General features: G+C 42.7%; 1 protein-coding gene across 2 annotated transcripts in view; it reads left to right on the top strand.

The window, feature by feature from the left end:
* The window catches only part of rock1 (Rho-associated, coiled-coil containing protein kinase 1), a 28,878-nt gene extending 12,486 nt beyond the window's left edge, over positions 1-16,392 (top strand). Inside the window, exons 3-33 of one of the 2 annotated variants that reach the window (XM_070973805.1) lie at positions 786-886; positions 1,030-1,167; positions 1,357-1,532; positions 2,743-2,827; positions 2,952-3,096; positions 3,306-3,444; positions 3,693-3,784; positions 4,781-4,940; positions 5,139-5,214; positions 5,390-5,478; positions 5,813-5,861; positions 6,055-6,190; positions 6,630-6,721; positions 6,814-7,060; positions 7,292-7,398; positions 7,518-7,668; positions 8,440-8,600; positions 8,681-8,865; positions 9,475-9,544; positions 9,634-9,737; positions 9,890-10,055; positions 10,162-10,255; positions 10,339-10,427; positions 10,526-10,717; positions 10,811-10,976; positions 12,753-12,823; positions 12,958-13,046; positions 13,134-13,212; positions 13,380-13,641; positions 13,947-14,154; positions 14,802-16,392. In XM_070973805.1, the coding sequence (XP_070829906.1) occupies positions 786-886; positions 1,030-1,167; positions 1,357-1,532; positions 2,743-2,827; positions 2,952-3,096; positions 3,306-3,444; positions 3,693-3,784; positions 4,781-4,940; positions 5,139-5,214; positions 5,390-5,478; positions 5,813-5,861; positions 6,055-6,190; positions 6,630-6,721; positions 6,814-7,060; positions 7,292-7,398; positions 7,518-7,668; positions 8,440-8,600; positions 8,681-8,865; positions 9,475-9,544; positions 9,634-9,737; positions 9,890-10,055; positions 10,162-10,255; positions 10,339-10,427; positions 10,526-10,717; positions 10,811-10,976; positions 12,753-12,823; positions 12,958-13,046; positions 13,134-13,212; positions 13,380-13,641; positions 13,947-14,154; positions 14,802-14,805 (3,923 nt within the window). In that variant the 3' untranslated portion in view covers positions 14,806-16,392. Of the gene's footprint in view, positions 1-785; positions 887-1,029; positions 1,168-1,356; positions 1,533-2,742; positions 2,828-2,951; positions 3,097-3,305; positions 3,445-3,692; positions 3,785-4,780; positions 4,941-5,138; positions 5,215-5,389; positions 5,479-5,812; positions 5,862-6,054; positions 6,191-6,629; positions 6,722-6,813; positions 7,061-7,291; positions 7,399-7,517; positions 7,669-8,439; positions 8,601-8,680; positions 8,866-9,474; positions 9,545-9,633; positions 9,738-9,889; positions 10,056-10,161; positions 10,256-10,338; positions 10,428-10,525; positions 10,718-10,810; positions 10,977-12,752; positions 12,824-12,957; positions 13,047-13,133; positions 13,213-13,379; positions 13,642-13,946; positions 14,155-14,341; positions 14,515-14,801 lie in introns of those variants that run through there. The other variant, XM_070973803.1, reaches the window with a different exon arrangement.
* The last annotated feature ends 285 nt before the right edge of the window (positions 16,393-16,677 follow it).

Consider the following 16,677-nt stretch of genomic DNA (forward strand, 5'->3'; position numbering starts at 1 on the left):
GTATAGCTATGCAACAGCAACATAAAATCCTATTAGTACCTTTTTGTAAACATGGTTTATATGTCCTTTTGGTCCTCTGAGATTTTTCAAGCGATGCACATGCTCCCGGGAACCAGCGCGCAGAGTGGAAATGACTCACTCTAAAATGTTCTTATTCTAATAACTGTGGCCTTGCTTTTTATTTTTAGATCAATTCAGACTCCCCTGCACGCCCCTTTTCCATGCGTTCCCGTGCCAGTTGTGACCCATGTGAATTGAAAATTATCCCCCTAGTTCAACTATGACCAAATTTGGCTTAACAGTGAATACGGCCTCCCCTAGGGGAGCTATTGTTGCTTACTGAGAGTTGGCCTCTTCCTGATGTAACAAACTTTCCCAAAACGGCATCCCCCAGCTGGACAGAGGCGCTGCCAGCTCTTTCTGCCCCGCTTGCCAACAAGCTTGATGTTCCTACGAAAGTCAGTCTCTGCTATATGCAGACATTACCTGACAGCTGAGTGACATATATGAAAACAGGATAGCAGTGAGCTGATCTTCTGTATAACATTAAACTGTATTTTAAAAACAAAAATGACTAAATACAATCCACATTCTGCAAGTTCTCAGCCACCTTATGCTGTATTACTTGAGCTCACTGATTTTTCCACCCATGCTGTGATGCTTCAATGCACAAGGTTCAGGATAAGACTCCTCTTAAAGCAATGCAATAACTTAAGCAGAGTATCGTTGTCTTCATAGCTTCTATTTTCTATTAACATCTGTTGCTTGTTTTTGTTTGTTTTCAGACAAGGAAACCATTAGTAAAATCCGTGATCTACGCATGAAAGCGGAGGATTATGAGGTGGTTAAAGTTATTGGGAGGGGAGCATTTGGAGAGGTGCAGTTGGTAAGAATGCTATTTTGTGTTCCTGTGGTATGAGTAACATAGTCAATATTTTCTTTGTATTAGTCCAGAAATACTACATTTCTAAGTTTGTGAGCACTCAAAGAAGCTTAACTCAATTGTCACATCTTTGTCTTTTTTTACAGGTAAGACACAGAGCCACAAGCAAGGTATACGCCATGAAGCTGCTGAGCAAGTTTGAGATGATCAAGAGGTCGGACTCTGCTTTCTTTTGGGAGGAGAGGGACATCATGGCTTTTGCCAATAGCTCATGGGTGGTGCAGGTATGACGTGATCGAGAAAAAGCATCTAAAACCTTCTTAACCTAGTTACTATGCAGGGGTCACACACATAAACCCACCCTTATGCATGTGAGGAATTAACGTAGTAAGAGATTTGTTCACACTCGACTGCCATTTTTCTTTTTTATTCATTGTTTGAACGAATCATTTCTTCTCTTTTCTTTTCCGCAGCTCTTTTTTGCATTCCAAGATGACCGCTACCTCTACATGGTGATGGAATACATGCCCGGTGGCGACTTGGTTAACTTGATGAGCAACTATGATGTCCCAGAGAAGTGGGCCCGCTTTTACACTGCTGAGGTGGTGCTGGCTCTGGACGGAATCCACGCCATGGGCTTCATTCACAGGTAAAACAAAGCTTCTGCCTCCTAGATTCATCTTCTAATGGAAAATTCTGTTCCTTACCTCTGCGAGGCAGTGCTCAAGGTTTTATACTCGGTTTGAAAGGTCCTCTGAGACCTTGTTCAAAGCGAATGTGTGAAGTCATTCATCTTTTATGGGTCATGACAACTGCAAGATACGCAGTAGGATCTAGAAGGTGTGGTGGCAACCTATGATCTCACGAGGCATTGTAATAAGAAGGAAGTACCACAGGGTCAGAGGTACTGTTTTTGGCACAAATGCTTTTTACTTGTGTTCTGGCTAGAGCGGCAACTAATGATTATTTTCAGTTTCAATTAATCAGTTACTTTCTTGGTAAATCATTGAGTTGTTTGTTCTAAATGAAAAAAATGCCCATCAGTGTTTTGCAAAGCCCAAAAGGACATCCTCAAATGTTTTTTTTTCTGTTCACAAAGTGAAATATTCAGTTTATTTCATAGAGGACTGAAGAAACTAGAAAATGTCCACATTTAAGAAGCTGGAATCAGAGAATTTAGCCATTTTCCCCTTTAAAAAGTTAGTTATCCAAATGGATTCATTGTTGCAGCTGTAGTTCTAAGGTGTCATGCGTTTAAATGAGTTACAGTTGCTGCCCTTGTCGCCTCATTTTCTGCTTTTTCAGCAGTGATTTATGAGATTTACATTATCTGTTAGAGTTGTTTCTGTTCAGTTCAGTTCCATGATGCAGGCTGTGTGTGTGTCATTTCTCCTGGAGTAGTCGGGTAATCAATCACTGCACCGGACAGCCCCACATTTCTATGATGTAAACGCCATACGCAAGAGTCCTGAAATAGTTTTTTTCCTTTTTAGAAAGTGGTTACTAATATTATTTTACCCACTAAGCTCTGTGCACAGCTGAGATGGTGGAAAATTCTCACCATGACAGACAGTCGTATTAAATAGTTCTCGCTGTGTTCCCATTAGCTTGCTGGAAGTTGCAGTGAAAGGAAATTTCAAGAAAACATAAATTCCGCTCTCTCAGCCTCCTTCATACCTCATTACATCTGACCTATTGCTGCAGAACAGCACAGCACCTTCAGACACTTTGTGATTTGAGAGCTATTTTTTCAGATGGCACCTTCAAGCAGCTCTAACCTTTAACAGTTTTCTTGTTATATCCTTGACTAGGAAGTACTGTTTTGCGTGTTTGATATCACTTTATTTTTGCCTTCTCAGGGACGTGAAGCCTGACAACATGTTGCTAGACAAAGCAGGCCACTTAAAACTGGCAGACTTTGGAACCTGCATGAAAATGAACAAGGTATCCCATTCAGTTTCTGTCTGGTCTGTGAAAAACATTTAAGGATTTTGACGCTTATTTTGAGGGATTCATTATTGCAGTAAAAGTGTTGCAGTTGTAATTTTTGAATGTTTTTCTTCTTCAGGATGGTATGGTACGATGTGACACAGCAGTGGGAACTCCAGACTACATTTCGCCTGAGGTACTGAAATCTCAAGGAGGAGATGGCTATTATGGCAGAGAGTGCGACTGGTGGTCCGTGGGAGTGTTCCTGTACGAAATGCTAGTCGGTGAGTACTTGCTGAAAACGTCAACTGATTGAGTTTAACATTACAAAACAAAAACCTGGGATCATTTTTCCCGTTCTCTCCAGTCTACAACACGAAAATGAGATTCTGAACCTTCCCTGGATAGATTTTTTCATGTTCAGTGTTTGTTTCACACGGTAGAACATTTCAGTAACCCAAGGGTCTTGTTCTTGTCTTGTGTTGTGCACCAGGCGACACTCCTTTCTATGCAGACTCGCTGGTGGGGACCTACAGCAAAATCATGAACCACAAGAATGCCCTGACCTTCCCCGATGACAGCGACATCTCCAATGACGCCAAGAATCTCATCTGTGCTTTCCTGACTGACAGGTTAGATAGTGGCAGACTAAGCGCTGGATTTTTGAGGAGGGCTCTTATCATAAGACCCGTTCCTTGTTTGGGCACAGATTGTTTCGCAGCTTCGAGGACCCTCAGTGGAAAGAATCTTGATTGACACGTACACAGTGAAGATGTGCCTCTTAACACCTGCTTCTGTTCTGAAAGCATTTTAAAAATCACGTGCATAATAGTTGACATTTCAAGGATCAAACTAAGCATAGCCTCACTGACCCCCACAGGGAAGTTCGACTCGGCCGCAACGGTGTCGACGAGATCAAGAGGCATCCTTTCTTCAAGAATGACCAGTGGACGTGGGAGAACATCAGAGAGAGTAAGAACATTTTCACCGTTGAGATTTCTGATTACGTGCACGCCTTTCCATTTGGCAGGCTGCACGCTGTTACCGCAGTCGTGCAGCCCAGCGAGCATGTTTTCCATTTGACCTACTGCAGACAGTTGCAGGAAATTCTTGTAGACGAGCCATTCATTCAGTATCCTCTCCAAGGCCGAACGTGATTCCTGCTCCTATAGGCGCAATTGGCAGCTCATCGGTTTTTGAGGCCATCAGCGTGGAAGCAGCCCATCGCAAATGTTAATGCGCCGGGATTGACAATGGAGCGAAGAGAGATTAGAAATGTACGGCTAAATCCAGGAGCTACAGTCGGTTCTTTAGTGGCTTTATATTTAATACTTGACTAGGCTGAAGTCAGCACTTTGCTGTTGACCACCCCTGTCGTTCCACTGGCTGACCGGCTCTGCGAGCTGGCTGGGTTCCCTTGTTTTAAAGGGGATTTCAAAAGAGATCTGTGATCCAGGAAACTGTGTGCAGAGAAAACTGAAACGCTTTCTGTGTCTCTTATCTATCTGGAAGGCAACCTACCTCAAAATACTGTTATGGCTGATGATAAAAAGAAAATATTTCTTGAAAATAATAGAGAAGGCAGAAGAGAAAAATAATGTGATTTGGGTTAACTGACCATTTTCAAGGCCTGATATGTGCATATTGTTACAGATATATTTGCACATATGATTCATGATAAAGCATTAACATGTTGATTAACAGACTAAATCAAAATTTAGGCTTATTTTGCGGCTGTGTTTACTTATGTAACACCGTAAACACCCAATTTGTGCTTTCTCCGGTGTCCGTCCCTGTATTCAAAGATGTTCGACTTAGTTCGGGAGACTGTTTTGAAGCCTGTGTTTTGATTTTTGCTTGCATTACGGACTGTGCCTTTAATCTGTAGTCGACTTCTGATACCCGATGAGCCCTCGTGGCCCATGTTATCATCACTGAATCTTCCATCTTTTTATGTGTCCTGTGCAGCGGCGGCCCCAGTAGTGCCTGAACTGAGCAGTGACGTTGACACCAGTAACTTTGACGACATCGAGGAGGATCGGGGGGAGGAGGAGACCTTCCCCATACCAAAGGCCTTTGTGGGCAACCAGCTCCCCTTTGTGGGCTTCACTTACTACAGCAATCAGCAGTAAGTGTACCAGATTTCGCTCCATGCCGCGTTCATAATCAATCTGCTCTCCTTGTAACATTGAATTGTTCGCATATTAAGACATGTATGAAAATGTATGAAGCAACAATGGTAGTTGTTAGTCTTAACTTTGATAAGAGGTTTTAATATAACCGCTGTGCTTACATATCAATAATAAAACATGTGTTCTGTTTCCAGCCTTTTGCGCAGGTCCACTGCCGCCACAAAGACCAGTGACAAACGTAGCAGCTCCACAAAAGAAGACAAGAGTCATGTGAGTAGGCAGCTACAGTTTTTAAGAAGAACAACACAGCTGAGATGCAGAATGTCTTTTTTTTTTTTTTTTTTCCCCCCCCTTTCCTGACTTCACGTTCCCTTAATGCAGGAATCTGCAACATCTGTCTGTGTCTATGAAGATCTAAGAGTGTTAAATCTTTGTTTCTATTTAGCTGGAGAACCTGCAGAAAAGGATCTACCAGCTAGAGGAGCAGCTCCACAGTGAGATGCAGCTGAAGGATGAGTTGGAGCAGAAGTGCAGGTATGAAATGGGACTTTAATTGATACAGACATGTATCAGTTAAGTCCGTACAGGCATGATGCACATTCTTTGGCTGCAAAACAGACAATAGCCTTATATATTTTATTCCTAAAAAAAAAAAAAAAAAAAGTCATTTTATGGCAGGACCACAGACAAGTTATTATGAAGTGCCACCGGTGTGTTCTCTGTCCTGTGGTTGCATGTGCATCCTTGATTGCTTATAAAGATTAAATTGGACTTTTGTACACCGAAATGTACATGAAATTTTTATTTAACTTCACCTGATTTTTGTTGGAGACATTCAAAGAAGTTTCTCAAATTCTTTTCTCCTCAGGACATCAAACACCAAGATCGACAAGATCATGAAAGAACTGGATGAAGAGGTCAAATGCTGACACTTTTCTTTCTTTCAACATTCCTCTAATGGACAAATGATAAATTCACAATGTTTGTTGCTTTGATTGCAAACATACCCATAAACAGAAACATCATGTACAGGTTTTATTTTGGTAAGACTTTAAGAAAAGGTAGTTTCATCCTGCCGCATCACAGCTGCTCTTTTGTTCCTTTCCACAGGCAAACCTGAGAAAGACTGCAGAGGCCAGCGTGTCTCTGCTGGAGAAGGACAAGATCATGCTGCAGCACAGATTCACCGAGTACCAAAGAAAAGCTGACCAGGAGGCAGAGAAGAGACGCAATTTGGAGAATGAGGGTAAATATAATGAGGTGCTGTTGATGTATGATTCAGACACTTTGCAATTAAAGTGTAATTGCACAGCGAAGCAGGGGCGCAGTCAGTATTTGAAGTATTTTTGTTGCATGTTAATGCACTTGTCCTCTCAGTATCATTGGGTCTGGGTAAGACACATGCCCAAGATGGATTATCTGGTATCCTGATGTGACCTTCTTCTTGCTCACTGCTAACTACAGATCTAGTTAACTGTTAAATGATCCACATGTCTCTGTGACTTCCCATTGATGTGCAACAGAAGACGGCACTAAGTGGATTGATGAGCAATAAGCTCTTGGAATTGAACACTTTATATCCTCTACCTGGAATTTAACGTGATTTTAATCAGGAAATTGGGAGTAGAAACAGGAGATAAAATGAAGCTTCGTCCAATTCATTTCCCATCTGTTTTTTTTTATAGTGTCAACTTTAAAGGAGCAGGTTGAAGATATGAGGAAGATCAGCCAGAACTCTCAGGCCACAAATGACAAGATTGTCCAGCTGCAGAATCAGGTACACAGTAGAGACACACACACACATGCACACACACACACAGTCTGGACAGAAAGGAGGACAATCCGTTAAAATTTCTTTGTCACTGACAGCTGGAAGAGGCCAATGACCTCCTGCGCGCAGAGTCGGACACAGCAGCGAGGCTGCGGAAGAGCCACACGGAGGTGGCCAAGTCAATGAGCCAGCTGGAGAGCTTGAACCGCGAGCTGCAGGAGAGGAGCCGTGCAGCGGACGGAGAGAAGGCCCAGCTGGAGAAGGAGCTCCTGCTTCTTCAGAGCACCCTGGACTCAGAGAGGAGGAACTACAGCCAGGGCTCTGAGGAGATCAGGGAGCTGCAAGGTGAGCCACAAACGATGACACTGACACACCACTGCAATCTATAAGAGCATGACCAAATCACAGTTTGGTCATGCACAGACAGTTATCTTATAATACAAACAAGCTCATGAAAGTCAGAGAATTAGCGGGGAAGGAAGGGAGTATGATGGAGTGGCAATGAGGAAAGAAAACACCAGCTTTAGATCATAAACACCGTGATGGTGACTGTTTGTCTTTATTGTCCTTTCTCAGCGAGGATGGCAGGGCTGCAAGAGGACAACAAAAGCTTGAAGCTGAGCCTCTCCAAGGTGGAGGGAGAGCGCAAACAGGCCCAGGAGAGGAGCAATAACCTGGAGAAGGTATACACAACCAGTCCTCGTTCTAGCAGCAGCAGTAGTTCATATATGTACTTCCTTCCACCCTGTTGAATTTTAGGAATTGCTTGCTTGCTTCATGTCTCGTTACTCCTCTTCAATAGGAAAAGAACAACCTGGAGATAGACCTGAACTACAAACTGAAGACGTTGCAGCAGCGTCTGGAGCAGGAACAAACTGAGCACAGGGTGACGCGGGCGCAGCTCACTGACAAATATGAGTCTATTGAAGAAGCCAAATCAGCTGCCATGAATGGTATGCCAGTCCTATGTCAGAGCATGCCCTCCTTCACAGTTTTTCCTCTCTGCTTTTTCTATTTGCTTCTATTTTTCGTCTAGAGTCCTACATGAATGTGTCTCTTCATTTTTTATTGCTTCTCCACCCTTATTTCATTTAACTCCTTTTGGACCCCATCCTCTTCTCCCTGTTTCATCTTTCTTGTCTACCATCTGATCATACTTACCTTAAGGGGATGTTTGGGTGAGAGGAATTCAAGGAGTGCAAGCCAGTCAGCATGTCAGGACAGTGTCTCATTGCATATTAAGGCTGGACTCTGAGGCAGTTTATGCAATAGTCTAAGCATCTGTCAAGGTGATTTTCTTGGCTTTCACCTAGCACACGCTGGAATAGACTCCAGCCTGTCTGTGGCAAGGCTCGTCATTGTCCATGTTTCATCAAAAAGTCCAGATTTTTGTTTTTAAAAGGTTTAATCGTCTGAATTTTATGCCCCCTTTCATTCGCATGTAGTTGTGTTTCCAGCTCCAAGAACACACAGTTCACAGTAGTATACAGAAAGAGATCCCCTCCAAACACATACAGTGTCCCTGTACTGTAGGAAGAGAAAGTGGAAGAATAATAATGGACGGACAGACGGACGGACAGACGGACAGACGGACAGACGGACAGACGGACAGACAGACAGACAGTCAGTTCACTGTGAATTCAGGGTTAACAAGTGACCAGCACACTGAAATGATCAGGAATTGAAAAGGAATTGACTGTTCTTCTGTCACCGTCCTGCTCCAGCTGTTCAGCAGAAGATGTCTGAGGAGAATGGAGCGCGGATGCGAGCGGAGAGCCGGGTAGTGGAGGTTGAGAAGCAGTGCTCAATGTTGGAGTTTGACCTCAAGCAGTCTGTGCAGAAGATGGAGCAGCTGATGAAGCAAAAAGAAAGGCTGGAAGATGAGGTAAGTGGTCCCTCTCGCTGCGGTCCTTCTTAAAATTCAGCTATAGCCTCGCATTTGTCATATCTCACCTGTCTCTCCAGGTGAAGAATCTGCGGATACAGGGAGAGCAGGAGTCGAGCAAGCGCGTGGTGGCTCAGAGCGATCTGAAGAGCCGCACGCAGGAGGTGGACCGCCTCAGGTGTTCGGAGAAGCAGCTCAAACAGGAGATCAACACAGCACTAGAGAGTAAACGCTCGCTGGAGTTCCAGCTGGCACAGCTGACCAAGTGAGTGGCCCTCCTGCACGAGAATTTCAAAATTGATCAGCTGATGAGGAAAAACATTAAATATGTTGTCTTCCACTGTTTTCAATTGAGTGTATGACAGAAAGGATTGGAGTTGTAAAAAGAATAAACACTTGTATTATGTTAATTGGGAAAATAAGGAAAATTTGAGGTTACTTGTGCCGGTTAATATTACTGTGAAACTAACTGGCAGCAGCTCTAGCCAGGAGTGCTAATTTTCTGTTATTGCTGCACTGGCCAGTAATACTCTTTGGAAGTCAAAGCGTAAATTGCCCAACAATTGCCTGCTATTTTCAAATAAGTGCTATTATTCCAGATTAGAGGGTGACTACGCCAAAGCTGTTCTGCGACAGTGTTTACATCAAAGGATTAGGGTTTACTCTGAGTCCAGCTCCATCCACTCCGTTGCTAATCCTCTGGCTAGTGCTGCAGCCAGGGCTGCTGGATGTGTCGCTGGTTGCATTTTACTGCAGAGGCGGTCTTAGAGGCCGGCTCCGTTTGCCTGGCTGAGTGTTTCAAAGTGCTCAAACTTGTGAGTACAGTTAGCCACATACCTGGATTTAATGAAGAAATAATGTGATGTGTTAACAGACAATACAGAGGCAATGAGGGACAGATGAGGGAACTTCAGGACCAGCTTGAGGCCGAACAGTATTTTTCTGTAAGTATGAGTCTCAGTTCCTCAGTGTCTCTGTCCTCTTTATTTAGTGTGTAAATCAGTTGTTGAACGATCTGTCTGTCTTCCCTCAGACGCTTTACAAAACTCAGGTCAAGGAACTAAAGGAGGAGATTGAGGAAAGGAACCGGCAGGTACAGGAGGCTCATAAAAAGGTGCAGGAGTTGTGCAGTGAAAGGTAAGAAACTAAGTTCTATTCACAGGATTGAACCACCCAAATATATGTTATTTATCAGCTGACTAAACTTATTGTGGTCTGATGACAAAAGCAACTTTAAAACTGAAAAGACATGGTTATAAAACTTGAAATGTGTTTTATCCTGGACAAAGGGACTCCCTGTCCGCCCAGCTGGATCTGACCGTGACCAAGGCCGAATCAGAACAGCTTGCCCGGGCACTTCAAGAGGAGCAGTACTTTGAGCTCAGCCAGGAGAACAAGAAGGCATTGACTAGACATAAGCAGGAGGTTGGGGAAAAGGAGGCTACTATTGCACGGGTGAGCAGAACCTAAATGGTCTTCCTCTGCAATGTTTATTGTATTGTACATTTAATTATACAGAAGTGATAATGTTGATAATGATAATGTTGAAACTTCTCTGCAGCTTGAGGAATCCAATAAAACTCTGACCAAAGATGTGGAGAACCTCAGCAAAGAGAAGGCTGACTTAAATGAGAAGCTTCATACTCAGGACGAAGGTACTGTCCCTTCGTTGACCTTTGTGTCTTTTTGCTGTATTATAATTATGTCTTTACAAAGCTGAGTCTCTTTTGGTTGACAGAGTATGCAGCTCAGAAGGAAGAGATTGCAAATACAATCAAGGCCAACTATGAGAAGGTCCTCAACACAGAGCGCACATTGAAGACTCAGGTAAAGATGCACCTTTTACGTCAGAAGATATTTGCAAACAGTGGTAAACCAAGTGGTGACTGATGCTTTTCAACTGTTTACGTGCTCAAATTTATCAGGCGGTGAACAAGCTGGCAGAGATCATGAACCGCAAGGACATGAAGCTGGACCAGAAGAAGAAGGGCAGTACTGCCGACCTGCGGAAGAAGGAGAAGGAAAACCGCAAGCTTCAGCTGGAACTTAACCAGGAGAAGGAGAAGTTTAACCACATGGCCATCAAGTACCAGAAGGAGTTGAGTGAGATGCAGGCGGTAAGTTTCAGAAGTCCGAGGATGCTAGAGCTCATTGAAATCAAAGAAGTGCCCCTGTTTTTAACTCAAATCTCATGGTTTTTCCCCCACCAGCAACTGGCAGAAGAATGCACATATCGCAACGAGCTGCAAATGCAGCTGGACAGCAAGGAGAGCGACATCGAGCAGCTTCGAGAGAAACTGAACGACCTGCAGCAGCGCATGGATAACTCCAGCGTCACCAGCTTGCAGACGGATGAGACAGACAGCAACATCGCAGGTAGGGTCACCACGGGGCCTAACTGGACGCCGCCGCTGCTTTTTCTATTCATAAGAGACTCAAATGCAGGACTCCTCTGCTTGGAAATAACATTCAAGAGTGTCCAAATAGTCTGGGATTTGCAGAGAAAGTGCCGTTTGCGTGCTACTTTTAGGTGTGTTACACCTAGTGGATGCAAAAACAAACCTGCTGACGCTGTTTGCATCTTGTGGCCTTTAGGAAGAATGTAGAAGAGTTATGTATCAAGTAGGAAAGATGTAAGATTTCTGCAAACCTTGACTTCCCAGGTTTTGGTTCGAAGGTTGTATTTGGATATGGTTCCAAAACAAAAGAAATCCTTTTTATGTCAAGTTTGTTTCTCAGTTTTGCTGCTTTTTGTGTGGAATGATCAAACTATGTTTTTAGGCTGGTTTAAGTAATGAGTCAGTGTTAGGAACCTCATGTGTATTTAAGATATAGTATCAGGTGTCTGTTGAACAGACTGCCCTTGGTTTTAGGTTTACACTGCTGTACTCAGTGATTGATTGACTAACAGTTGGTCAGAATTCATGACTCCTCTAACACATCTTAATTTAGAAATATGGTCTGTTTTCATGTATGCTGGTGTCTGTGGTTAAACCATTCTCTCTTTATCCCCCTCATGTCCAGCCGGTTCTCCTTGCTCTTCTTATCTTTGTAACTTCTATTCCTTTCCCTCTGTGAGTAACTGAGTGGACGAGCCTCTCTTGCCTGACCTGTGCCGCAGCTGTTGTGTGTTTTTTTTTGTCTTTTTGCCTCTGATTTTCTTCAGCATTATTTTGCCAGGGGTGAGAAAGCCACCTCTGTTGAGGTAGGGGGAACACTTTTGAAAGACGCCTGATGGAGTGGAGAGAAAAATAGCTTTTCAAATTGTCAGAACGGTCTGACCAGCAAACTCTATGAGACCAAGTGGATGTTAAGCAAAGTTGCTGGTGCTGTATCTGCTTAATGTCACGTAGTCAGCCCTAACGGTAAAATAACTGCATCAGATCAAAGCTTACAATCATACTAGACTACACCCTGTGTGAGGTTTACCGCCTCACTCTCAGCACCTTTCAAAACGTGTCTTGAAACTGAAAAAGCTGCTTTTAGATTCATGGCACTGTGTGCTTCAAACACTTGACACTTAACACTCTTATTGGCCTTTTTTTGTTTCTTTTTTGTTTTTTGCAGCATGTTCACCCAGAAGTACTGATCGTTTGGGCACTAAGACCCCCCTCACAGTGTCACATGTAGTAGACAAGCCCCTCTTAGTTCACTGTTCCCCGTTTCACTTGTGTTGTTTCAGCTGCATGCACTTGAAATTAGAATTTTAAAAGCAAACAATGGTTGTTTCAATGAAAGGAGTGAGTGATCGAGCTAATTGGGAGAAATTAATATACTAATTCCTGCTGCAAAATTCTCATTAAAGAGCTTTTTAAACGTTATTGTGAATGATGAAATTGTTCATGTTCTATTAACATGCTGTAAGAAGGACTTACCCATATTTAATATTTTCCTCCTGCATGGGGAGTGTGCAGCAGCAGCATGGGTTATCCAAACTCATCTCTGATCACCAGTGCAGTTACCTTAACGCTGGCAGAACTCCTTGAGGGGTCCGCGTGGTGTTTTGAAACAATTATGACCTTTGTCACTTAACTTTTCATTTTTTTCCCCCCAGTTGAGTTTGGATTTAAACACTGCATGGGCTTTTTTTTCTGCAGTGCGTTTCACTGCGCGGATGTGTAATTTGTGTTTTGCATCTGGGCTGCTTTTCAGAATCCAGATTGGAGGGTTGGCTGTCCATTCCTAACCGTGCTAATATCAAGCGATACGGATGGAAGAAGCAGGTATGTCGTGTTTATTTGGCGCTTCCTCTGTACACTTGCATTGTTTTGAAGTCTGTTATGCTTAACTGAGAATGCTGCCAACCCCTTGAGGGTAATAATCCGTCTTCCTCTCATTGTCCTCTCATTCTTTGCAGTATGTGGTGGTGAGCAGTAAGAAGATTCTGTTCTACAACGATGAGCAGGATAAGGAACAGTCCAGCCCCTCTATGGTACTAGATATCGAGTAAGTGTCATTCCCGTCTGTCCGCAGAGGTCGTGTTGTAAATATAATCGGGATGTGTAATTGCTAATTTTGTGCCCCCTTGTGTAGCAAATTGTTTCACGTGAGACCAGTCACACAAGGAGACGTGTACCGAGCTGAGACGGAAGAGATTCCAAGGATATTCCAGGTTGGAGGCTTCTTCCTGTCATACAGATTTCTTTCATATTTGTGTTCAGCCTGGACTTCTGATGTCAGAACGTCAGATCTGATCATGTGAAGCTCTGCTCGGCCTCAGAAAAAGCTTATTTTAGCGCAGATTTGTTTTGACGCGGCCCTCCCTCCTTCTGTCTTCAGATTTTGTATGCCAACGAGGGAGAGTGCAGGAAGGAGGCGGACATGGAGACGGTCCCTCAGGGCGACAAGACCAACTGTCTCCCACACAAAGGCCACGAGTTCATCCCCACGCTATATCACTTCCCTTCCAACTGTGAGGCCTGCGCCAAGCCTCTGTGGCACGTCTTCAAGCCGCCCCCGGCACTGGAGTGTCGCCGCTGCCACGTCAAGTGCCACAAAGACCACCTCGACAAAAAGGAGGATGTTATTGCTCCTTGCAAAGGTAAAGTGCTGTAATGATGACATTACATTGACACAAACATTTTATTTTTCAAGCCTTTTCTAATGCATTTCTCCTTGTAACCTTTGCAATCTGATTTTTATTTTATTTTATTTTTAAATCCTGTGTGTTTTTACATCCATGTTAAGTGGCTAGCACGCTGAATTTTGAAAATACTGGATGCGTTTAGGTTTTGGGCTGTTGGTTAGGCAAGAAAATGTCATTTTTTTATGTTTTAGGGGCCATTTTGAGTCATGTTTGTCAGAATTGATTGTTAATCTGTAAACACCTCATGCCTTCCTTTACAGTAAACTACGATGTGACCTCTGCCCGGGACATGCTCCTGCTGGCCCTGACCCAAGATGAGCAGAAGAAATGGATCGGCCACCTTGGAAAGAAGATCCCCAAGACCCCACCATCCACATTTTCACGAGCCTCACCTCGTTCCATGTCCACTCGCTCTGGACCAAACCAGTCCTTCCGCAAGAACCCTAAAAGCAATACAGGAAAACTGAGGTAACTTGACAATTTGTGACTTTAGACATTTTCTAATTAGATAATTGCATGACATACAATGAGGCACTGTTGTTTTGGGCAGTAAGTGAGGGTGTGCTGCAGTCAGAAGTCTGGTTTTATCCCATCTGGTGGGCTGAAATGTGGTCAAGACAGTCGCGTGACCTGCTGTTTGTCTCCTGTGTTGTAGCAGAGCGCAGTCCAGCCTCCAAGCAGCAGACACAACATCCAGCACTTGTTGACAGGAACTTCTTCAGAAAGTGTTGATTTGTTTTTGTTTTTAGACTTCACAGCTTTAAACTTGTCTATTTATTAATTGTGTTACTGGGTGTTTCTAACACGAGACACTTCTGGTTGGTTGGTTGGTTGGTTGACTCCTGGGCTCTTTCCAGTTGACACTTGGGTTTTTTTTTTTCTAATTGGCACTAATGTGTTTTTGGGGTCAGAGACTAACTTATAGACTTAATATGCAACTCCATGTGTAAAGGATTTCTACATTACCTGTCAAACATGATGCGGAGGTGTTAATGGTGTTGCAGTGTCTGTAAACCAGCTTTTCTGTTGTATGTTGACTTAGATTGGGTTACTAACCAAAGTCAGGATATTGTATCTTTCTTTTACTGGACACCTGTCTCTGTTCTGTCTTTCAGCTAACCGTCTGAACCGTTTGGATTTTTTTCTGGACTCTAAACTTTCTCTCCTTCCTCATCCTCAAAAATGGAGAAACCTGTATTAAATGAAAAATTCATGCAACTGAAAAAATATATCAATGAATAGCCAGCGCTGGAAAATTGCAACACATGTAAGACACAAGGCATCACGGACATTAAGAGGCCTGATACCCCCCTCTGCCACCTTTCCACGTTCAAGAGATAACCGTCATCCAGCTCGACAAACTCGCAGCTCTCCATTTCCACCAGAAGATGGCGCACTCGTCTTGAACTAAAGATGAACAATGGACCGACAGAGGGACTCCTGTCATGGAGACATTCTGTGTTTCATTTTATATGACAGTTATGATGGAAATGGGAAGGTAAAAGGGGGTTTTGCTGGGACTCCTGTAAGTGCGTGTTGAGCTTAAGGTACTGTCATACAGGGATTGCAGATCTGCAGTGAGTGGTTGTGTCTCAGGGGTGGAAAATGAATATCTATTTTGTAATTTCTTCCCCCACCTGACAGATACTCGAGCTAAATGCAAGCATACTTCTGTTTCCAGCTTAAAAGAAAAAGAGACTGATGCCTTCATCTAATATCTCTGGCCTTTTTGCCTTTATTCTTATCACTCTGCAAGTCACTTATCAGGTTTGGGACAGAGTATCGGGACATGAGTATTAGATGTTTTGCATATTGAGTGAGGAGCATGCAAGATCATCATTTAAATCTATGCATTATTTTTATTATTATAATTATTTTTATTGCTCCAAGCCATAAGGAAAATTCCACTATAATGGCATATAGGAGTCCTAAAACTTAATTGATTTTTTTTTTCTGTTTATTTGGTACATTGTCTCTGTAATTTTTTTTTTTTCTTGTATTGTTTATTTTTTGTAATGTATTGCCTTACATTGACTCATAGATAAATGGTTCAAAAGGAAAACATTAAGTTAACAAATGTAAAACTGCACTGTTTGAATTGTAAATTATTTGTAGAAGACTAAACAGGTGTAGCATTTGGCCCACCTAGTGCCTTAACGTTTGGATATTGATTTTACTGCCATATCTGTTTGTTTTTTTTTCTCCAAAACAAGACAAATCTTAACTCTTCCATCATTTATTTTTTAAGAAATAGCCACACATTTGTGGTTTTATCAGAACTTCTTTTCTCTGGTTTGAGTATATAAAATATATATATTAGATTACCTCTTTATGGACACGTTGCAATAGAGTTAGCGTGTCAAAACAAAGTCCCCAGACTCAGTTCATATCACATGACAAATTTCGGGATGGTGTATCTAAATCGAGCCTACCTGTGTCAGCGATTGTCCTTGTTAACAATTACAAGTTGTTTCTCTAACACGGTAATGTCCCGTTAATGCAAATCCCCCACAGTGTATATAATGAGAGAGACATAAGGATTATGGAATACCTCCGCAATCTCTTTATTTGTAACTTTTTGTTCAGTTAAAAAAAAAAAGCACTGGAACTATGATCTACTCTTGTCTTGGATAATTTGCATGGTTAATTGCATTGGAGTCCGCACTGATGGATATGTCAATAAACATATCTTTATCATTCATTGTATACTAGTTGTCACTACAGATACTTTCACAGGTTTCATGTTTTTATTATCAGGCTGTACATGGGACCATCCCAGACCTGGATTACCAAAAGCGCCAGGCTTACTTTGCCAGCTGGTTTGTGTTAATTTAATTGAGAATTTGGAACTATGTAGCACAGAAGCACAATAATCGTCAACTTGTTAAGGGTCCTGTGGTATTATTTTCTAGTCTTGAAGCCCTTTTTTAAGAGGTCCCATGTGTCAAAATCTATTTTTAAGACCATTATTTCTTTCTGCATAGATGTTGC

The sequence above is a fragment of the Chaetodon trifascialis genome, chromosome 11, assembly GCF_039877785.1.
Source record: "Chaetodon trifascialis isolate fChaTrf1 chromosome 11, fChaTrf1.hap1, whole genome shotgun sequence".
NCBI lineage: Eukaryota > Metazoa > Chordata > Actinopteri > Chaetodontiformes > Chaetodontidae > Chaetodon > Chaetodon trifascialis.